This window comes from Camelina sativa, chromosome 17 (assembly GCF_000633955.1).
Source record: "Camelina sativa cultivar DH55 chromosome 17, Cs, whole genome shotgun sequence".
NCBI lineage: Eukaryota > Viridiplantae > Streptophyta > Magnoliopsida > Brassicales > Brassicaceae > Camelina > Camelina sativa.
The window spans coordinates 8022584-8044201 of NC_025701.1; the positions used below are offsets into that span (position 1 = coordinate 8022584).

General features: G+C 39.2%; 5 protein-coding genes across 6 annotated transcripts; 3 read left to right on the forward strand and 2 right to left on the reverse strand.

Moving 5' to 3' along the window:
- Window positions 151-4368, forward strand: LOC104756072 (lipoxygenase 3, chloroplastic). Its single transcript, XM_010478589.2, has 8 exons — window positions 151-720; window positions 867-1147; window positions 1413-1650; window positions 1742-2071; window positions 2458-2651; window positions 2754-3055; window positions 3171-3437; window positions 3547-4368. Exons 1-8 carry the CDS (start codon window positions 327-329, stop codon window positions 4301-4303), a joined length of 2763 nt encoding a protein of 920 aa, XP_010476891.1. The 5' UTR covers window positions 151-326; the 3' UTR covers window positions 4304-4368.
- LOC104756073 (4,5:9,10-diseco-3-hydroxy-5,9,17-trioxoandrosta-1(10),2-diene-4-oate hydrolase-like) lies at window positions 4684-6422 on the forward strand. The gene is made up of 4 exons (XM_010478590.2): window positions 4684-5481; window positions 5596-5688; window positions 6004-6071; window positions 6244-6422. Exons 1-4 carry the CDS (start codon window positions 4738-4740, stop codon window positions 6350-6352), a joined length of 1014 nt encoding a protein of 337 aa, XP_010476892.1. The 5' UTR covers window positions 4684-4737; the 3' UTR covers window positions 6353-6422.
- Window positions 6396-10229, reverse strand: LOC104756074 (transcription initiation factor TFIID subunit 12b). The gene is made up of 9 exons (XM_010478591.2): window positions 9354-10229; window positions 8873-9085; window positions 7824-8420; window positions 7653-7727; window positions 7477-7555; window positions 7315-7376; window positions 7183-7218; window positions 6856-7092; window positions 6396-6755 (listed from the first exon to the last, which is right to left on the reverse strand). Exons 1-8 carry the CDS (start codon window positions 10227-10229, stop codon window positions 6910-6912), a joined length of 2121 nt encoding a protein of 706 aa, XP_010476893.1. The 3' UTR covers window positions 6396-6755; window positions 6856-6909.
- Window positions 11196-19751, reverse strand: LOC104756077. Its single transcript, XM_010478595.2, has 18 exons — window positions 19736-19751; window positions 19068-19654; window positions 18628-18994; window positions 18467-18541; window positions 18290-18352; window positions 17977-18162; window positions 17268-17891; window positions 16434-17168; window positions 16042-16323; window positions 15735-15887; window positions 15076-15479; window positions 14271-14742; window positions 13744-14061; window positions 12645-13395; window positions 12505-12563; window positions 11856-12320; window positions 11723-11761; window positions 11196-11577 (listed from the first exon to the last, which is right to left on the reverse strand). Exons 2-18 carry the CDS (start codon window positions 19421-19423, stop codon window positions 11392-11394), a joined length of 5535 nt encoding a protein of 1844 aa, XP_010476897.1. The 5' UTR covers window positions 19424-19654; window positions 19736-19751; the 3' UTR covers window positions 11196-11391.
- LOC104756075 (protein ELF4-LIKE 4-like) lies at window positions 19778-21225 on the forward strand. 2 transcript variants are annotated; one of them, XM_010478593.2, is made up of 2 exons: window positions 19778-19962; window positions 20655-21225. In XM_010478593.2, exon 2 carries the CDS (start codon window positions 20710-20712, stop codon window positions 21052-21054), a length of 345 nt encoding a protein of 114 aa, XP_010476895.1. In that variant the 5' UTR covers window positions 19778-19962; window positions 20655-20709; the 3' UTR covers window positions 21055-21225. The 2 variants fall into 2 exon arrangements, with proteins under 2 accessions (XP_010476895.1, XP_010476896.1); XM_010478594.2 differs by lacking the exon at window positions 19778-19962 and adding an exon at window positions 19984-20159.

Below are 21618 nucleotides of genomic sequence, written 5' to 3' on the forward strand. Positions count from 1 at the left end.
AAGAGTAATCAGTTTGAAAACTAGCTCTAGTTGACGAAAAATTATCTTACTTGAAACATGTGTTGAGTATTCACATTTTATAAAAGGAAAAATATAAGACATGACTTTTGCCGTAGACAAAACCCCTTAGTCCAATCAACAAAAACGTGTGGACGGCAAGACTTCTTTCTCTATATATATCTCTCTCACTTGCCGGATTATTAGTAACCAGAAGATCGTACATTAACAACTCCTTTCCTTCTTCCTCTCTCACTAGCTAATAGTATACCTCAAGATTCATTCAGTTGAATACTTACTAATCACTCAATTTAATCTACGTCATCGTGATGGCCTTAGCTAAAGAGTTAATGGGTTACCCTCTCACCACAGAAAGGTTATCATCATTTGTTTCGCCGGCGTCGCATTTCAAGAAGAGGACACAGACAACACAATTCTCCATCAACCCTTTTGATCGGAGACCAAGAAAGACAAAGTCCGGTGTGGTTGCGGCCATCAGCGAAGATTTGATCAAAACGCTGCGTATTTCCACAACCACCGGAGACAGAAAGAGCGAGGAGGAGGAGAAAGCGGCTGTGAAGTTCAAGGTGAGAGCTGTGGTTACTGTGAGGAACAAGAACAAGGAGGATTTGAAAGACACTATTGCTAAGCATTTTGATGCTTTTGCTGATAAAATCGGTAGAAACATCGTCTTGGAGCTTATTAGCACCCAACTTGATCCAAGTAAGTTGTCTCTCTTTTTTTTTTTTTGAAATAAAACAGAACAATCATATATTTGTTTAAAAAAACTAAATGGGATTTCTAGACTCGTGTTTCTAAAATGGGTTTGTAATACTAAGAAAACATATTAAACCTATTGATTCAAACAGAAACGAAGTTGCCAAAGAAGAGCAATGCGGCAATTTTAAAGGATTGGTCAAAGAAATCTAAAACCAAGGCAGAGAGAGTTCACTACACGGCGGAGTTCACGGTGGACGCAGCGTTTGGCACGCCGGGAGCCATCACCGTTATGAATAAACATCAGAAAGAGTTTTTCTTGGAGAGCATAACCATCGAAGGCTTCGCACTTGGTCCTGTTCACTTTCCATGCAATTCTTGGGTTCAGTCCCAAAATGATCACCCGGAGAAACGAATCTTCTTCACTAATCAGGTAACTGATTAATTAAGTAATTAATCATGGTTCCCAACAAAAATCTTTAAAACACGTCATTCTCGATCCCCCCACGAATTGATTACACATCTTAATCAGTTTCAAAATCTTCTTTAATAGTAATATTTATGTCAAGGTGGGTCCATATTATAATAATACCCATCTCCCAACTATATTGTAGTACTAGTATATTCTTTGTGTGGTGGGAAACTATATAACTAATAATTAATAATTAACGTTATGCAAATTGAAATATAATTCTCAGCCGTATTTGCCGAATGAGACACCAGGCGGATTAAGAGTACTGAGGGAGAAAGAGTTGAAGTATCTAAGAGGAGATGGGAGTGGAGTGAGAAAATTATCAGACAGAATTTACGACTTTGATATTTACAACGACCTTGGAAATCCTGACAAGTCGTCTGAACTCTCTCGCCCCAAACTCGGCGGCAGAGAGATTCCTTACCCTAGACGATGTCGTACCGGTCGTCAATCAACCGTTACTGGTATATTTCATAGTGAACTTTTAACAAAAACATCACTTATACAAAAGGAAGGAACACAACCTTAATGAATGATCTGTAACGTTGCTGACAGATAAAGAAGCGGAGAGCCGAGTAGAGAAGCCATTACCGATGTACGTGCCACGAGACGAGCAGTTCGAAGAGTCAAAGCAGGAAACTTTCGCTGCAGGGAGGCTAAAAGCGGTTTTACACCACCTAATTCCGTCGCTCAAAGCTAGTATTTTAGCTGAGGACTTTGCTGACTTCGGCGAGATCGATAGACTCTATAAAGAAGGCTTGTTACTCAAGTTAGGGTTTCAAGATGACATCTTTAAGAAGTTCCCTTTGCCTAAGGTCGTCGTTGATGCACTCCAAGAATCTTCTAAAGGACTCCTCAAATACGACACTCCCAAAATATTATCAAGTAAGCACAGTCTAAATTGATAACGTCTCTTAACATCAAATTTTTGACTAATAAATTGAACTCATGCCATTTAAATATACTAACGCAAGCATGAGACATCCCTTAACAATATTTCCAAGAGTTTTACTTTATTTTATTGGTCTTTGTTTCGCCATTTGTGTATCGTTAATTGGGACCCATTGTGAAAATTTTATCCCACCAAGAAAAAGAATTAGTAGATAATATCTCTCTAGTTCCAAAAAGCAGACAAACGCACTATAGTAAAGTACAAATACAGCAAACATATGTTCCACGTGCTTTTCTTAATTCGTTTTGCGGATATAACAAAAGCGCGTTTGCTTTATATTACTCACAATTACTCACAACGTTAATACTAAATAATGCAGAGGATAAAAACGCATGGCTACGAGATGACGAGTTCGCACGCCAAGCCATAGCTGGCATCAATCCAGTGAACATTGAGAGAGTCAACACTTATCCACCGGTCAGCGATCTTGACCCCAAGGTCTACGGTCCACAACACTCCGCTCTTACTGACGACCACATCATCAGTCACCTCGACGGTTTCTCCGTACAACAAGTACGTTTATCTAAACAAATCCCCATATATACTACAATGGATTAACTATACTAATCAAAAAATTATTAATTAACTAAATGTTGTCTTTTGTAAAATTTTCAGGCGTTAGAAGAGAATAGATTGTATATGTTGGATTACCATGACATATTCTTACCGTTCCTAGACCGAATCAATGCGCTAGACGGACGCAAAGCTTATGCTACAAGAACCATTTTCTTCTTGACCCGTCGAGGCACACTTAAGCCGGTAGCCATTGAGCTAAGCCTCCCATACCACGGCCCCAAACATCGGTCTAAGCGTGTGGTTACACCTCCAGTCGATGCAACCTCCAACTGGATGTGGCAACTCGCTAAAGCCCACGTTAGTTCTAACGACGCTGGTGTCCATCAGCTTGTCAATCACTGGTTAGTACTCAATAATCATATATTATATGTTATATATCATACGAATTTATCTATATCAAGTAGTGAAAAAAGAGTTACTCACATGTTTATTAAAATATTTGTTTAATTTGTAAAGGTTGCGGACCCATGCGTGCCTAGAGCCATTTATAATAGCTGCACATAGACAATTGAGCGCTATGCATCCTATATTCAAGCTATTGGATCCGCACATGAGATACACGTTGGAAATCAATGCTTTGGCTAGACAATCATTGATCAGTGCAGATGGTGTGATCGAAGGAGGCTTTACTGCTGGCGCTTACGGCATGGAAATGAGCGCCGCCGCATACAAAAGCAGCTGGCGGTTCGACAAGGAAGGCCTCCCCGCCGATCTCATTCGCAGGTACTTTAGTTTAGCTAAACCATGTGACTAATAAAACACACACAGTGTTGCTTTTCAAAATTATTACATAGAATCTAATTTTAATTTATTTATTTATTTTATTTTTCAGAGGAATGGCAATTCCTGACGAAACACAACCACATGGTCTAAAACTCCTAATCGAAGACTATCCATACGCCAACGACGGTCTTTTACTCTGGTCCGCTATCCAAACCTGGGTCCGAACCTACGTGGAACGATACTACCCAAACCCGAACCTAATCAAAACAGACACGGAGCTACAATCCTGGTACTCCGAAACGATCAACGTCGGCCACGCCGACCTTCGCGACGCCGAGTGGTGGCCGGAGTTATCAACCGTCGACGACCTCGTCTCGATCCTCACCACCATAATCTGGCTCGCCTCAGCTCAGCACGCCGCTCTCAACTTCGGACAATACCCGTACGGAGGTTACGTCCCGAACCGGCCACCGTTGATGCGGCGGTTGATCCCCGACGAGTCGGATCCGGAGTACGCGAGCTTTATATCCGATCCGGAGAAGTATTATTTCTCGTCGATGCCTAGTTTGGCGCAGACGTCGAAGTTCATGGCTGTGGTTGATACTTTGTCGACGCATTCGCCGGATGAAGAGTACATAGGGGAGAGACAACAGCCGTCGACATGGACCGGAGATGCGGAGATCGTTGATGCGTTTTATGGGTTTGCGGCGGAGATAGGAAGGATAGAGAAAGAGATTGAGAAAAGGAACTCTGATCCTGACCGTAGAAATAGGTGTGGGGCTGGTGTTTTGCCTTATGAGTTGTTGGTTCCCAGTTCTGAGCCTGGTGTTACCTGTAGAGGTGTTCCTAATAGTGTATCCATATAATATGATTCTGTGTAACCAAATTTTAATTTGGAAAGTAACTAAATGTATAAAATTGTTATAAATAATTGATTTTCTAGTAAAACAGAACAATATCTCGATATAAAATGACTTGTAAATGTTATAGTATATTCGAAATAGAAATATTTCAGTGGGTTGAGACAAAAGAAAAAAAAATTCAACGTTATTATGAAATTTGAAGTAAAATCAACAGAATTTAAAAATTGAACATGGGGGTAAATCTAGATGTCGAAACGCTTCCATGCAATTTGCCACGTTTAGATGATATCAATTATCAACACCGGTTAAAACACTTAAACCGTAATAAACCGAATTGGTTTAAACTTTGTTTTTCAAATTTAAAAGCACACACTCTCTCACCAGTCACCACCTTTGTCTCTGCAAAAAAAGGATCTCTCATCAGACTTTTTATAAAAATGGCGTCGATGAAAGACGTTAATCTCTTCCGTCGTTACCTATCAATCGTTCTCAGTCTCTTTCAAAGCCTGTTTTCACGTTTCTTCGATTTCCCCATACTCATCAAAATCGCCGACTCGTTCCTATCTCTGTATTTCTTGGTTTTCTGCGATCTCCGACCTGTAACCGTCGATCTAGACGACGGAGAAACCACTGTCCATTTCTGGATCTCCGGACACCGTAGAATCTCCCGTCCCAATCTCGTCATGCTCCACGGATACGGTGGAAACTCCAAATGGCAGTTCGTTCACCAAGTCTCCGATCTCTCTAAATCTTTCAATCTCTTCATCCCCGATTTGCTCTTCTTCGGGAAATCTTACTCGAGGAGTCTAGATCGGAGCGTTGAGATTCAGGCGAGGAGCGTCGCCGGAGGATTGAAGAAACTTGGTTGTTGTTGTGTCGAAGGAGGAGTAGGAGGAGGAGGAAGGGTCTCGGTGTATTCGATAAGCTACGGTGGATTCGTGGCGTATAGAATGGCGGAGATGTGGCCGGAGATGGTTGAGAAACTGGTGATTGTGAGCAGTGGAGTGGGGTTCACGCAGGAGGAGAAGACGGAGGAGATGAAAAAACACGGAGGAGATTGTTCGAAGATTCTTGTTCCGAAAACTCCGATGGATCTGCGGTTGTTGATTAAGATCTCTATGAACACCGGTTTAACGTTCGTTCATTGGGTTCCTGATTTCATTCTTTCCCAATTCATCACTGTAAGATTTATTTTTCTGTTTATTTGCAAATTTGGTCCTGTAAATTGTTTGTTCGTTGATTATGAGCCTAAAGGTATGAAATTGGTGAATATTATCCTATTTCTCTTCTTGTAGGTGATGTATGAGAAAAATCGGCAGGAGCTTCTTGAGCTAGCTAAGAATTTGTTGGAGAGAGAAGAGGAACCAGAATTGACTGTAATCTCACAGGTAATTTTAGTAATTTATTTCGCTCTATTATTCAAAATTGATATTTAGTAATTCTTAATCACTAGTAGATAGTAATGATACTTTTAAAGCATCAAGATAAAAATATTAACAAGTTGTTGATGAGTCGCTTATACTTTTGTAGAAAAAAAATGGATTGTTTTGGAGACCAGACATACTATTTTTGTTTCTTTGCTTTTAACTTTTCTGTTATTTATAGGCCAGTGGAGGACACTATGGATTAAGAGATGCTTTACTCGAAATCGAATCTTACGAATATAAAAATTGATGTGATTAATTTTGATATTCATAATGCAGAAAACGTTAATCGTTTGGGGGGACAAGGATAAAGTATTTCCTTTGGAGCATGCTTATCGGCTGCAGAGGTAAATTTATACTATACACACTCATTACATTATCGATATTCTCTAATGCGTCCCATAAATTAAAAAAGTGTAGTTTATTTCCATCGTAGTCGACAACATCGATCGTTGAAACGCATGTAAATAAAAATGATCGTAAATCAATATGTCGAAATTAATCATATATCTTTTGCAGGCATTTACAAAGTTCAAGATTAGAGATAATAAAGGAAACTGGACACGCTGTTAACATTGAAGCACCAACTACTCTTAATAATTTAATCACTTCGTTTGTCTTATCTTAAGTGTTTGATTTCTATTCTTGTATATACTTCTACTTCTATTAGATATCTATATGCATTTGATTTGAGTAAATACTATATATAGTAGACATTATTTCACACATCAAATGCAGCAAAGCCATAAAAAACATGGAACTCGCTGCTGACTTGCTGATTCAGCAAAAAGACTAAAAACTTTCAAGCTTAAAATGAAGTGGACAACTAAAAAAATACACAGAAAAAAGAAAAGAAAAAAGAAACCCACTGAAAAATAAGAAGAAATAGTTAGGAAGTCACAACTATTAAAAAAAAAAACTCACCTGTATTATTTGATCGCCTATAAGACTCATGAATTTAATATATATAATACATACAGTTTGACTCCTTGTGCCTTCACTCTCTCCATAGATGTGTAAACTCCTGAAACCTAAAAAAACAGTAAAAGTTGAGGACTAGAACCATATAAAATACTCGAGCTTCTCTTCTTTATGAAAAATATGGAAATCTATTGTTCTGTAAAAGTTTACCAAGAAGATGAACATAGCAGTGAGAGCTGGCTCAGACTTCTATATTCAAGTACTTTAGTAACGTGTCATATGTTGTAACATGTGAGGACCGGACGTTTGCGAAACCAATTGCTCTGAACTTGGTGATGGTCTTAAGAGATGATTTCCACCATTTGGGTTCACCATCACTTGTCTCATAGTTTCCTTGGAGTTGCTTGCATTCGTCTCTGGTTTTGAGGATTCTAGTAAAGCACGCACCTGTCGACCCAACACATTAAAGAAACTTGAGAGAGATGTCCATAAATTTGACTGTACACAAAGAGATGCGATAGTTACTATTTAACGTACCATTGCAAGTCGCTTCTTGTGGAGATCAGTTGGTACCTGCAAGTTGTCAACCTCAGATCAATAGCAAGCATATAGCGATGCACAGTCACATGTACTAAGTTCTTGGAGAGTTTTAAAAAGAAAATCACTTACGGTTTTTGTTTGGTGTTTATCCTCACTCGAGAATCCAGGAATTGTCAAGTGCAAGTTTTTCTCTGCATATCCAGCAAACAGCACAATGAGTAACAATAGCGACTACTTATAATCCACACTGAACAGAGCTCATCACCCAAATTAAAATTTTTAAGTACAGACCTAGGTGGAGTAATATATCCTTGGGCTCCAATACGGATGATTTACGATGCTTAGCCAAGCTACATGCAAAAGACGTCACCTGCAATCAAGTATTGGTAAGATAAGAGATAGTATTCCACAAATATGTCAAGCGAAAAATCTAAACTAATACTAAATAACTGATATTAGCTACTAACCGAATCAATGAAGTCATCTGCTACCTCCAAAAGGAGGTCTTCAACATCAGGATCCAACTTGGCATGAACATCTACCTGAATATCATAAAGACAACAGGATGAGACATATTTTTAAATGACATGAACAGAAGAAGATAGAATCATGCTAAAGAGTTCAATAGAGATAGTCACCTGCGAAACCAAATCCTGTATCTTTCTTTTACCAAGGAGTTGATTTGTTGCTTCTGTTCCCTGGCTTGAGCTACCACCTGGTGTTGTTGTACCCGATTGTGTGGCATCCGGTTGTGAACCCGTTAAACTGACAGATTTTTGTCCTGCATGATTTGACATCCTTGGAGATGGCTGTTGTTGATTAATCTGCATTTGCTGTTGTTGTTGCTGCATCTGCTGTTGTGGTTGCTGCTGTAGTTGTTGCTGCATCTGTTGTAGTTGTTGCTGTTGCTGGGATTGGCTCATCTGCGGCTGGCCTATTTGTGATTGTTGTTGCTGCTGTTGTATGATCTGCGATAACTGCTGCTGATTCAAGGACATACCAGATTGGTGTAACTGAGAAGAGGGTAATTGTTGCTGCTGCTGCTGTAAGAGTAGAGCCTGCCTTTGATTCGGTTGGAGTCGGAATGAATTGGAGCTAGTTATTCCAGACATTTGCTTCAGCCATTGCTGCTGCGTCAAGGAGTTTTGCATCATACCAGCTTGTCCATTCTGGGCCAGACCCGTTAACTGAGGATTCATGAATGCGAGAGAAGATGATCTTTGGAGGTTCTGGACCTAGACAGGGAATACAAAAAGTTTCCAAGTGAAGTGGATACGTCAGATGGCAACTCTTTTTTCTACTTGAAAAGAACAAAAACACATGCTTACAAAAGGATCAGGAATTTTTGCATTTTGCACAATATAAATGTATTCGTACCTCTATAGATACATATGTCAGTTTTACAAGACATGGTAAATCTGTCAAATTTAAGAACAGCCTCATTCAGGTATTTTAGTTGCCAATTACAGAAACTGCTAAAAAGAATCTCTGCAAGCCAATATTGAGTGATTAAACTACCAACATCTCATGGATCAGTTTAGCTAAGACCGGGCAACAGTAAGCCAAAAATGAAAGGGTCCAACACGAGAAATCATTTGTATCAACTAAACAAGTTCACAATTTAAGAGAGAGTAAGTGTAAGTAAAGTAAACCAGAAAGGTCATACGACTTTTTTATTAATTCATACCTGAGGTGAAGTAAGAGCGTTTTGCTGTGACAATTGCTGTCTCATCTGCCCCGGGTTGATTCGTTGCTGAGCATAGAGAGCAGGGTTACCTCTCATTTGCGAGCTCAAATTAAGTGATCCCATCATTCCCATAGCTTGCATCCCTTGCAACTGTTGTCCAGAACTCCCTGGATGAAACTGCGAACCTTGAACCAGGCCAGATTTCTGCCTCGGCTACAACGGAAAGCTCACTTGTCTCAGAATAATAAAAAAGTGATTTTGTTCACACAATAGGAGAAAACCACAGAATTGCAGTCATCTCCATCACACACTACTTGTTAACAGCTTCAGATCCAATTCAAAACCCAATGCAAATACATAAAAAAAGCTACAACTTTACACTCTATCCAATTGCATTCTACATGACCAAGAAAACAAGAAACACAAAAAAAGAAATGTATGAACTGAATGAAAAAACAGAGTAAAGTAAGGAATGAAGTACCGAAGCAGCAGCCAATAACTGAGGTTGAATGTTCAACTGAGCAGCTCCAGATGCACCGTTAAGCATAGGCAAGTGACCGCTTTGGCCAACCAAAGAAGCTCTGGACAAATTAGGGTTACCACCACCCATCTGCTGCTGATTCTGCTGCTGGCTCTGTTGAACTGAACCTGAGCCACCAAAGTTCATGGTACCGTACAACCCAGCTTGCTGCCTCAAAACGTTGCCGTATTGACCTTGCTGCTGCTGTTGTTGTTGCTGAATTTGGCTCATGCGAGAAAGAGAAGGGGATCGCTGAAGAGATTGAGCAATTTGGTAATTCGACATTGGGATTTGCTGTGGACTCATATGTTGTTGTTGCTGAAGAATCTGCTGCTGTTGTTGTGATAATTGTGGAATCGGAGATGAAGAGATTTGCTGCTGCATCATCTGTTGTTGTTGTTGTTGTTGAGGTAATTGCTGATTTTGGTGTTGGTGAAGCTGTGGAGTTTGATTGAGTTGCTGAGTTTGCTGATCTAAAGATGAAGAAGGAGGAGGATGAGAGAGAGGAGAAGGAGACGGGATCTGAGCTCCAACAACGGGTGGTGGGTTCGAAGTAGGGTTGGGAGAGGAGATGTTGTTGTTGTTGTTGGGTTGCGAATTGTTTTGGATGACAACACCGTCGGTCGTAGTAACAGTCATCGCCGGAGACGCAGCCGAATTAACAGAATTGGAAATCGCAGGAGGAGGAGGAGCTGTTATGTGTTGTTGTTGCTGTTGCGATGATGATGTAGGTGGAAGAGGTGGTGCAGAGGATGATGCAGGAGAAGGTTCCATAGGATTAGGAGATTGTAGTGATTTCGGTGGCAGAGACGACGATGATGGAATTGATTCCGCCATTAGAAGAAGAAACTAAATAAGTCTCTTTTTTTTTTTTTTTTTCCTCTTTCGATTTTTCTCTCATGAAATTGTAAAATAAAATTTCCCAGAAAAATAAATACTATTTGAGACCGAGAAAGGGATATAGAATAATCTGAGCCGTACACGTCAGTAGATTTTTATAGGAAAAATAATAGATACTGTGTGTAATGTATGTACCTCTTGTGTGTTTCATTATTCCCAGACTCTCACACACAACTAACTCTTTTAACACTTTTGAGTACTTCCCATTTGATCAACCTCCTCAGCACATCAATTATTTTAACATTTTATTGTTTGTTTTTGTTTTCACCATTTGCATCAGATAATTTATTGCTTTTTTTTTTCCTTTACAAATATAGACCAGAAATTGAAAAAAGAAAGAAAGTCAAACAGTTTCGTTACTGAAGTGGTGAATAGTAGTGTGTGCAGTGTGTTGTGTTCTCGCTTTTATAAAAGAAGATTCTGCTGATTTACATGTCATTTGTACCACGTCCCTTTTTGTANCAATTTTTTTTTTTTTTTTTTTTTTTAATTTATGTTTTAAACTTTATTCTGCTCAAATTTTGTTTCTCTCTTGAGTCTTGATTCTTACAACTATGCTACTATTTTGTTTTATATCTAACACATACAGATTAAGCCTTAACAATTATTGGTTAGCTAAGTAAAACTATACAAACTAGACGAGATTTTTTGTTCGTCTCTTGATGGTTTTTGCTTGAACTACAAAACAACTACTGAGAACTTTCGTCTCACTAAATAATAGAAAGGATATAATCCGTTACCAATCTTCTTCTAGTTATAAACAAGAAACCATTAGTTGAACATAAAATTATGCTCTTTTATTGAATAATAAATCAGAGGTTTAAAAAATCCTTTTAAAAGATCAGCTTAGTATTATTATAAAACCTACTATATAAAGTAGGGATATGATTCCGGCACCATGAATCTAGAAAGATAACTAATCATTAAGCCAACCATATCAAACCTACATCTGTGCAATTACAACAAATTGCACACTTTCAAGTGTCAAGTCACAAAAACAGAAAAACTATATATAAATAAGTTCCCCCCATATAACATTAATAATTTATTGCATAGTGTACAAGACTGAACTAAGAGAGAGAGAGAGAGATTTACAATATTACAAGGCAAAGAGTCCCGTGGAGTTGGCGAAGAAGTGTTTCCGGCGGATAAACTCCGGTTTTCTTGGACCGGTTGAGAGAAGACCGGCTAATAGAGACGGAGGACCCGTGTATTTGGTTTGCACCATTTCCTTCACTCTCATATACCCGTCCAGTGTCATTAGCTCCAGAAGCTTTCTACAGCTCTGAGATTGAAAAGCCAAAAAAAGTTACAGAATGTTATCACAAAACAAAAACACAGTTCGAATATTGAAACGAGACGAAGAGTTTTAAGAGATTTTGATCAGTTTCAGTATATGAAACCACAGGAGAAAGAGGTTTAGGGTTTACCTGAGGATTTAGTATGTCCATTAAGTTTATGATCTCGTCCTGCCACAAATGAAATGTTTTGATTAGTATTTTCATAGAGCTTTGAAACCATGATGGTCTGAGCTTATCGGGTGAGAAATGGAGAAGTATCTACCTCTAGAATACCGGGGTTTTGCATCACGGTACCAAGAACACGGCGAACTAGTCCATCAAAGACAACTTTATTTATTGACCCATCTGCGTTTACCCATGGAAATATAGGCACAGGTGACTTTCCAGAAGTTGGACCCTTTGTTTCACCTTCGATACTCGTTCCAAAAGTAACAGATGGAGCTTTGATAGATGCTTCGTGCGAACCGCTCGTTTGAGCCATTTCAGGAAGGTTAAGTATTGTAACCTTGTGAACGCTATTCCCAGCGAGATGCTCTTGCTTGTCCTGTGAAGTACTGTAGCCGCTAGCAACAAAATCTGTTGACCTATGTTCCCCAACAGCTCTTTCCAGGTAGTTCACTGGTAGAGACTGTGGACCTTTTTGGGAAGTTCCACCCTCCTCCAATGTCAAGAAGTATTTTGATTCGTAGAAGGAATGGACAACACGCAAGTTATTATATCCATTTACCTAAATAAGATAGTGTCTGGTTAAAAAGTTAACTGTAAAACATAGTTCACAGTCCAGGAAAGTAAAATGATGTAACATGAACAGAGTACACAATCCAGGAAAGGAGAACTAGTAAACCAAGCACTGCAACTTTCTTCTTAATAAAGGTAACGATGTTTGTCAAGTAAGAAATAATAGGACAAACCTTTAAAGCTACCCCAAATGTTTGAAGTACATCTACAATGCAGTCACAAATTCCTTGGCCTGCAGATGAATAAACAGAGGTTAAATTCATCACGACATGCAAAAGTCAAAGCCTGTTAAAGAACTTTGCCTGATGCTTACTTGAGATATCAATAAGACGGTGGACTTCTTCAATGCTTAAACCTTGGTCGCCAGCCTTCTGAAGGGCATTGGAAACGGTTTCAAAAACCCTGGGACTGGATAAACTCACTTCCTCACCTGCTGATTCGGACATAATGCAATTAGTAAAACTGGCCATCACTTGCCAGGGAGAATCACCTAGACTGCTTGGTACGACAGTAGATTCCGTAGAGTTAAAAATTTCTTTCATGTCATCAGAATCACAGCCACTATTCGTTTCTTCCGACTTGAAATGAAGTTCACCAGTGCGAGAGTCATCATCTTTAAACAACTGTATTGTATTAGCTGCTGGTAGAGTTACACGTCGAACAGATACTGCTATACCAGGAAAACCCTTTTCCTTTCGGAAGTTGATTTCACCTTCACCTAGTAGCTTTAATTTCTTAGCACTATCACCTTCAGATTCTTCTATGTCATCAGCCCTACGTTTTAAACCTCTTCGATCACCAGGCTCTCCAACACCTTCTTCAGGCAAGGATACAGATATAGAGAGTTCACCAGAAGCAATCAATGAAAAGAAATTTAAAATATCGCCACATTGCAAATCCGAAGTAAGAGCGACTGCCCCGGACATAAGGTCTCTTTCACGTTCGAGAAGCCAGCTGGAGAACTTGGCTGCTCTTTTCCCAGTATTAACTGGGAATGGAGACTTTGAAATACTATGCAAGAAGTTTTGAGAAAGCACAAACGGCTGTCCACCACTTCCACCAACCTGGAACATTTTCATACAAAAGACTTTTCACTTTCTCTTACAAATAGAGTTATTAAGTTTGCCTAAACAAACAAATAAAATTGATTCCAAGTGAAATATCAAAGTGAGGTGAAGAAAACTGTTTCTTATTCACCATCTCATCCAAACATCAAGCATGCACATTATGTGGGTTTGACAGCAACACCGAACCAAAAAAAATAAAGAAAAGATGATACTTAATAGATAAAGATGCTATGCTATTGAAATAGAACTTCACATGGACACTCCTATGCCTCTTCAAACAACCGATAAGCATATAACAAACCAGAACATTTAACACAGCAACAGGAAAGTAATAGGTAATTTTACCAGGAATTTTTTGTCTCGGAGGTAGCTATAGGCTGTAAAGAGGTCTCTCTCCGAATAACGTCGTAAGGTATCTTCCAGCAAATTTGGCATACCAGGTGCGGTAGGCATACTCAGAAAGACAAGCTTTAACAGTTCTGCAGCAGTAGAAACTGCCAGAGATTTCCGTACTTGTATACTACCATTGTCCTTTTCATCTGCAGGCTTAACATTTTGATGAAGGCGATAATGTCCAGATCGTCGAGATGTATCTTTAACTTGATCCACAGATACATTGTGAATGTCCTCTGAGTGATTTGAAGGTGGAACCATTTCACTCCCCTGCGAGTTCATAATTTTCGTTTATCATAAATTGCCAAAAGCAAAAAAATCACTGAAATTGAGACCTTCAAGATCAGGGTGAATGAGATGGCACATGTCTCCAGCAAAATGATGTATGAAGGGTTGCAGCAATTATAGTGAAACGTCACAGTAAGGTCAAGAAATTGTGAGGATGTCAAACAAAAGAAAATTAAGAAATAAGGATGCACCTCATCAACTATATCTCTGTTTGACCATTCCCGAGAGCCAGTTCTCGTCCGTTTAGGGGCCACCAGTTTAGCCAACTTCTTGAGATCAAGAACATCATTAAATGCTTGACTTATACTCTTTTCATTGAAGTCATCCCATTTTTCTTCATCAGAACATATATCTTTACCATGCTTAACAGAACCAGAATCCGTTCCACCAGTTACAGGGGATATATGTCTAACAAGAACATGTGACTTGTTGCTCTCCGGTAAATATTTCTGTTTTGTCTCAAGATGTTTTGCATAACGCTCACTTAGCAGATTGCAAAGCCTCATGATTGCCTTCCGAAATTTATCATTCTTCATCAATATTTGAACCCTTCGCTTGCAAGCTAAAGGAGAGGCAGGCAGTTCTGGAACTGAAGCCCATATTACTCCATGAAATTTCGCCCCAAGAGCTGCACGGTGTCTAACATATTGAGTCAACAATTTCCTGACAAGAAAACAATTGTGTCAGTGGTGCAAATTAATCAGATATAAAATATTAAAAGATAGGAGAGGTTTAAAGAATGCACGACTGAACACTCAATCATATGGAAGTTAATTGACAATAAATAAAGCGAGTTCATTGGAATTGACTAGGTAAAGGAACTCCTGAGGTATTGACTATTGACCCTCCTCTGAGGTATGAATTCCCTGAAGAGAGACTCCTAAAACCAACATTACATTGGACGTTTACAACGAAACTGATTTGATATATGAACAGCATTCATATAAACATACAGATATACTACCGAATTTGCATTGGATTGGATGTGTCAAGTACCTGTCAGCCTCATCTGTCCACGAAAATCTTTGTGAAGAAGTTGTTGTGGTCTTTGAACTTGCATGCTGGTTGATAATAGAAGAACACTGGCCTTCATCTTCTGTAAGATCCCTGATCTCTGCATTTTCTTGTTGACTATGCTCCTGATGCATCGGAATGGGGGTCTGGTCCTCTTCCAATGAATTTTGAAAATTCTCACTATTTGAGGCACCAACGGCATCAGAATTTAGAACCTTTTCTCCATCTACTATCATGGATCTGATACCTTCTCCTGTAGTCTTTACGAGAGTTGCTCTTTTTCTTTTCCCGGAAGATGGAGGAGGGCTATTATCTACAGTAAAATATTTATCTTTCGATTTGGATTTCGCGCGTCTTCCATGCTTCGCATGATAGACGTGCATAACCTGGAGTATGCAACCAAAAACTATCAGCTACCTCACCCCAAAAAAACAAGAGGAGACAACGAGAACATTCAGGTCAGTCTCTGTTCATGGACCAGAGATGAGAAAGCCTAAATCGGAAATCAAGAGTCTGGCATGATCTCTAAGATCAAGAACAATAAGAAAATTATTTGGCAAAGTACCACCTGGTCATAAATCATTTTTTTTCAGGCAGATGACCTAGACAATATATACAGCATACACAAATCATATCTTCACCTGCTCTAAGGTCAGGTTCAGATCCTTAGCAATTTTCTCACACTCTTTGAATGAGAGTTTTTCCTTCTCATCGTTTGCAATGCGCTGTAAGAGCTTAGCACGCTGTTCCGTTGTCATGACACAATCTGAGGCCCAAGAGCGGAAACGGAAAACCTAGAATAACTGTCAGTTAGAAACAGTTTTCTGAATACCTAACATAACTATACAAGCGTAACACACTTACATATCTAGGTAGGTTTTGATATTTTAGTTTTATGGACTCTGTTATACATATAATAAACCATAATATAAAAGATCAAGCTTATACCTCTTGAACAACAGATCCCGGAAATGCTAGCTTAGCAGCTCTGTGATCGGCAGCAGCATAGCAATATTCTAAAGTTAGCCAATATTCATCAACAGCATCTCTGTTTGATAGAATAAAATCATGTCGAATACGTGGACGAAAATCAAGAGATATGACATTGGATGTAGCAGCAACAAACACAGGTTCCTCTATGTAAGGCTTAAGCTCCATTGCATGTGTTAGATTAGCATACTTCTCCTCAATTTCATCGCGTCTGAGTCTACTACTTACCATCTGAATCAACTACAAAATAAAAATAGGCACAGGCAATAAAAATATTCATTTTTCGAATTGCACACTTCTCTGAAATATGGTACTTGAGGTGATATTTAATTATTAATATTTAAAAATACCTTCAACCGGCGTAAAATATCGATAAGCATCGATAATCTCCCAGTCGCAAGAGTATCCATTAGAAGCTTATACTCTTCGCCAGGAAGCTCAGAAAGACGCATATTTTGTTTGCATTTCTTCATCATATCATCAGCTTTCTGAGTAGATCCAACAACTTGTAAAAATAGTTCGAGTGGCATGGCCCTAAAAGCATCTTCAAGTGCAAACAAATTCTCAAATTTCTGATCATGTACAGACGAAAAGGCATCGTCCCAGCTAGGCAAAGAACTAAAATAGTCCCAAAGAAAACAATGTAAGAGCTTCACACGAACCATCTTTGCAAGCACAAACCCATTGGCTCGCATGGCTCCTGATTTGCTAGCACGCGCATCCAAATCCACATTAGATTGACCTCTCTGAACGTCATTCAATATCGGAATTGGCTCGTTACTTTTCCTCTTCCATACGTTCTGGCCACGGATTCCCAGTTCAAAAGACCTAATCTTATTATGAATTTCGCCAACTATGTCAGGAGTCAGACTTTGAACAGATGGATGAAAAACTACTACAGAGCTACGATTACGACCACAATTAGTAACATTTGGGACACTAATGTTCATGCAATTGCAGAGTCCTTCTTCTTGAAGCCTGTTCAGAATTCTGTCTATGGTTTTCCTATCCACTTTGGAGCTCCTGTCCTTCTCAAGACTGAGAAGCCATTTATGTAGCTCGGCTCTCACAACAAACTTCTCCTCCTTTGGCCAGCCAAGAAAGAAGAAAGAATTAGTCAGTTGGAAGGGAAAAGGATACATAAATTATGGCATGCAATGTCGATAAAAGTGAACAGTAAGTACATTTAAGCGCTCAAGTATTCTCCGCTCTCTTCGAGAGTTTTCAACAGTAATCGGCTGAGTTTGATGCACCTTTGGTTTGGGCAGCTGAGATAGAGCGAGATGGTTCATTTCTGACAAAGCCAAATCAGGGGACCCCATTGTAGCATCAACAACCTTATCACAACTCTCATGAAATGATTCTTGTAAGTTACGACGTGTAAGGACATTTCTTCTTTTGGCATTAGATGGGGAATAGTTGGCAACTCCTGAATTGCTTTCAGGATCAGTTAACCTTTCAGGTGTAGCAAAGTGGAGAACTCCTGAATTGTTTTCAGGTAACCTTGCAGGTGTAGCAAAGTCAGCATCAGAAACTGCAAGACTGCGTTCAATGGAGGTCTGAGCCAATCCCCCAGTATCATGAGGTGTGCCAAAATCATTAGCTGGTGCACTATTTTCCCTGCTAAGAGTTTCAGCTTTCTCGGGAAACAGATCAGAACACTCGGACCCAGCATTACCAGAAGTCCAAACTCGAAATACTCTAGTCTTCTTGTGGCTTTCTGCCTGTAAATGCATCCCCACTCTTGAACAAATACTATAAAGCCGAGAGTAGCTCTTCTTCTTGTCAATTCCAAGTCTTTCGCATACCTGGTAAAATAAAAATTACTACACACTGTAACCCCCAACCTTAGGAATACGAAAAAGATGTAAGCCAAACCAATCAAACGATTACCTCCATCACAGGCAAGCCTTTGGATCCTTCAGCATCAACCATATCATAAATTTGATTATCTATCGGAAGCTCCAAAGTTTGTTCTGTTTTTTGAATACTCCTTCCAAATTTTAGAAGTTGCTTTTTCCCAGAGTAGTTGAAATCTTTGGCTGAAAATCTTTTTAACAAACGGAGGCAGCGTTCAACCTGCCGAAAGGACAAACCACATGAATATTCGTTATATATCCAAACAAAACCGACCAGAAAAAAAAAAAGCAACTGGCCACGATGTGTGGTGAAATCTATTTGAATGATGGAATGCGATGTAGTTCACCTTATTGTTTACCACAGCATCAAACTCCTCCACTACATGAGAATCTGTCAACCGGCGACAAACCTGATGTTGCCCAAAATAAACACTTTTTAAAGTTTGAAAGCCTGTTTTTCCTTCCAGGAAATATTCAGTTCCAAGCTGATGAAAAGTAAGAAGATAGGAAAAAATAATATTTACACTTCTCCAAGCTCTATGCCTTGAATGTGATCCCAGATAACCAAGGTCTTGCTTAACGTCCGAGACAACTAGAACCTGCACTACAAGGAAATGAGTATACAGCAAAAAAAAATACTCCAGCTTGATAAAAAAAGAAAAGAGCTAATTCAGCAGTTACTAACCTTGTCTTTAGCTTCTTCAAGCTTATCACAAATTGCCTGCATAGCTGGTAAAAAATCTTTAATAAGCGTATCATCTTTAGTAGCCTCTTGCTCCTTCATTGGTGTGTCCAACAAAGAGTCCTCTTTGCAAATTTCAAACCTCTGCTGGGAACCCAAAGGCTTGGCGTAACGACTCAAGTAAATCATATTGGTGCTAATACATGAGGTGGTTTTGGTATCACCTTCACCATCAACTTCCTTTGTTCTCACAATAGCTGGTTGCTTAACAACTAAACCTCGAGACTCAAGGTGCTTCACAATATAAAAGAAGTTCCTCCCTTCGATACCAAACTCTTTCGCAAGCAGATTTTGTGCAACTCCATTGGCTCTGCACTCAAACACATACATTATACAAACTCTTAAGAGTTAACTAGAAGAGAATTTTTTTGAAATTAGCTTACCGAGCAACAGCAAGGCGCTCAAGAATGCGGCGTTGAATAGCGGAAATGGTGGTGTTATTGGACTGAGCATCGTACAAGCCAACGAAGTTACCTCGAAGCTTCTCATTAGCGACGATCCTCAAATCGAGTCTGAGAGCTTCTTCCAGCCGTTGGATTGAAGAATCAGATGGTTCGTAGACAGTGTTCTTGGCCTTGAAGTGGAGCTGAGGGACAGCGAGAAGGTTTCTCCAGAGATGAGACTTGACGGAAGGAGAAAGAGGAGGAGGAGAGAGGCGTGACCAGAGAGAAACGAGTGGGATCCCTGTATTTCCTTGACAACAGATCTCCTCTAGTGCCGTGCATAGTATCGAATCCATCTTTCATCATCCAAATAAAAAGTTACTCCGGGAGGTTTTTTTAGGTTAACGGTTAAATATTCCGCCGGTAAATTAGTCTGTGGGCTGATTTCCCGGCGACACGAAATTCTCGCCGGAGAGGGAGGTTTGGGTAATTTTATAGAGTTAGGGAGAAGATGGCGGGATCAGAGAGGACGATCGAAGCGAAAAACAGTCCGAGTTCTTGGTGACGGGATCGAATCTCGAAAGGAACTGCGAAATTAAAAAAAAAAAAAAAAAACGTATTAGGGATGACCGTGAGACAAAGTAAGTGACGAGAATACCCCTACTTACGTTATTTGTAATTGAAACGACATGCTGTTTAACCGAAGTTGACACAAACAGCACGAAGCTTATACGGGTCGGGTTTCAAACTTTCGGGTCAGATTAATTCGATCCAGATTGTCTCTGGCTTCTCTAACCTCTGTGTCTCTCTCTGCAAAAATCGAGATTCAGAGCAAGTACAGGCAAAAAAGATCTCTGTTTTTTTTTTTAAAGAGGAAAAAAATTTGAAACAAAAGGTTAGTTCAATTCAAATATCTCTGTCTCAAAAAGACACATGTCGAATTTTTTTTTTTTAATTTGGGTGTGTAAAGAGTAGTAGCCAATAATTGTTGAAAAAGAAAGATTCTTTGTTTGTTTCCCGAGAATAAAAATCTCGACTTCCATCTCCAATCTGTCATCAGACCTTTTTTTATTCTTCTTTCTACTTCCGAAGGTTAGATCGGAACTCTTTGTCAGTTCTGGGCTGTGTTCAATTTTTTATGTCTTTGCTTTATGGTTGTGTGGATTATGCATTTGTTTTTGGTTTCTGGGTGTTTCGTATTATTGAGGATTACGAATCTTATCTTATCTGGAACAGCTTTTTGGTTCTTCCTTTTTAGATCTCTTTCCCTCTTGGTTCATAAGAACAAAGTTGTGTTTTTTTTTTTTTTTTTTTTTCCCCGTACGAATCATGACTTTTTCCAGCTGAGTCCTGTTGGGATCTTGTCTGAAATTGAGGGTATTTAAGATTGGATTGCAACTGAAAACGTCTGTACTAATGGAATCTTATGTGAGTTTATAGGAATAGAGCTCTGAAAATCAAGATAGGGTCAGGTCAACGCATGAAGATTAAACCTGTGTGTTATTGAAACTATTTCTAGTCAACGTTTTGATGTAAATTTGATCCCTTTCTTGGCTTTGTTTTTTTTTTTATGCTTTCACATTGCAGGACTAAAAAGGATATATATCAAAGATTTTGGTTTTGTCCGTAAAAAAAAACGGGAATGGAAGGAGATGTGTTGTCAGGATTTGGAGACAGACACAATGTGGATGGTAAATTGTTGCAGGGTTTCCAGAAGAGCTTTGTGGATGTTCAAGACATTTTGGATCAGAACCGTTTACTGATCAACGAGATCAATCAGAACCATGAGTCCAAACAACCGGATAATTTGAGTAGAAACGTGGGATTGATTAAAGAGCTCAACAACAATATCAGAAGAGTGGCTAGCCTTTACGGTGACCTCTCTCATTCTTTTGCAAGATCAGTTGATGCTTCATCAGAAGGTGAATCTAGTGGTACTTTGAAATCTGATGGGAAAGCTAACCAAAAGAGATTTAGATCCGGTTAGTATATTTTGTTTATCAAGAACACCAAAGGTTGATTTATATTCAGAGCTAATTTGAGTGAGAGGAGAAAAGAAGTAGAGTTCTACTATTGTAATATCTTTTGTTGAAATGATAGTGTTACATCCTACATATCAAAGTTGATTTTCAATTCTAAAAGAGCTCTTCTTAAGTTATTGTTGGTTTTATACATTGAAAAAGAAACTTGTTGTAAAGTTTACACAACATTTCGATTTGATTCTTCTTACATTGAATCTCAATCATTGCTTGTTGGTGTGTGTAATTCAAACCATGCGAGAATTTCATGTGTGCAATTAATTTGTTGAGCTTTTAAGACGACACGTAATTCGAATCCGGAAGTGTGAGACGGCACGCAGTCGTATAGCACGAGGGGAAGGACGGAGCGTAGTTCGCTCTTTTTTCGGCAGATATTTCGTTATTTGATGACGTGGCAACATCTAGTAGCTTCCCGCAAAACTATGCGGATCCCAATTGGCACTCTGAAATGGAGTGAATAAAAAACTTTGGAATCCGGACCTGTGCTGCTGCACTGTATTAGGGAAAAAAAA

Bases quoted from the DNA above. Each gene is read 5' to 3' on its own strand.
- LOC104756072 (XM_010478589.2), top strand. From the start codon at position 327: ATGGCCTTAGCTAAAGAGTTAATGGGTTACCCTCTCACCACAGAAAGG. The intron at 1,148-1,412 runs GTAACTGATTAA...TATAATTCTCAG, and splicing joins GAATCTTCTTCACTAATCAG to CCGTATTTGCCGAATGAGAC. The intron at 3,056-3,170 runs GTTAGTACTCAA...TAATTTGTAAAG, and splicing joins CATCAGCTTGTCAATCACTG to GTTGCGGACCCATGCGTGCC.
- LOC104756073 (XM_010478590.2), top strand. From the start codon at position 4,738: ATGGCGTCGATGAAAGACGTTAATCTCTTCCGTCGTTACCTATCAATC. The intron at 5,689-6,003 runs GTAATTTTAGTA...TTCATAATGCAG, and splicing joins AATTGACTGTAATCTCACAG to AAAACGTTAATCGTTTGGGG. The intron at 6,072-6,243 runs GTAAATTTATAC...TATCTTTTGCAG, and splicing joins CATGCTTATCGGCTGCAGAG to GCATTTACAAAGTTCAAGAT.
- LOC104756074 (XM_010478591.2), bottom strand. From the start codon at position 10,229: ATGGCGGAATCAATTCCATCATCGTCGTCTCTGCCACCGAAATCACTA. The intron at 8,421-8,872 runs GTATGAATTAAT...TTCCCTGTCTAG, and splicing joins ACGCTCTTACTTCACCTCAG to GTCCAGAACCTCCAAAGATC. The intron at 7,556-7,652 runs GTTAGTAGCTAA...ACTTGATTGCAG, and splicing joins CAGATGACTTCATTGATTCG to GTGACGTCTTTTGCATGTAG.
- LOC104756077 (XM_010478595.2), bottom strand. From the start codon at position 19,423: ATGGATTCGATACTATGCACGGCACTAGAGGAGATCTGTTGTCAAGGA. The intron at 14,062-14,270 runs GTGCATCCTTAT...ATGAACTCGCAG, and splicing joins ACAGAGATATAGTTGATGAG to GGGAGTGAAATGGTTCCACC. The intron at 11,578-11,722 runs GTAAACCCTAAA...TTTCAATCTCAG, and splicing joins TGGACATACTAAATCCTCAG to AGCTGTAGAAAGCTTCTGGA.
- LOC104756075 (XM_010478593.2), top strand. From the start codon at position 20,710: ATGGAAGGAGATGTGTTGTCAGGATTTGGAGACAGACACAATGTGGAT.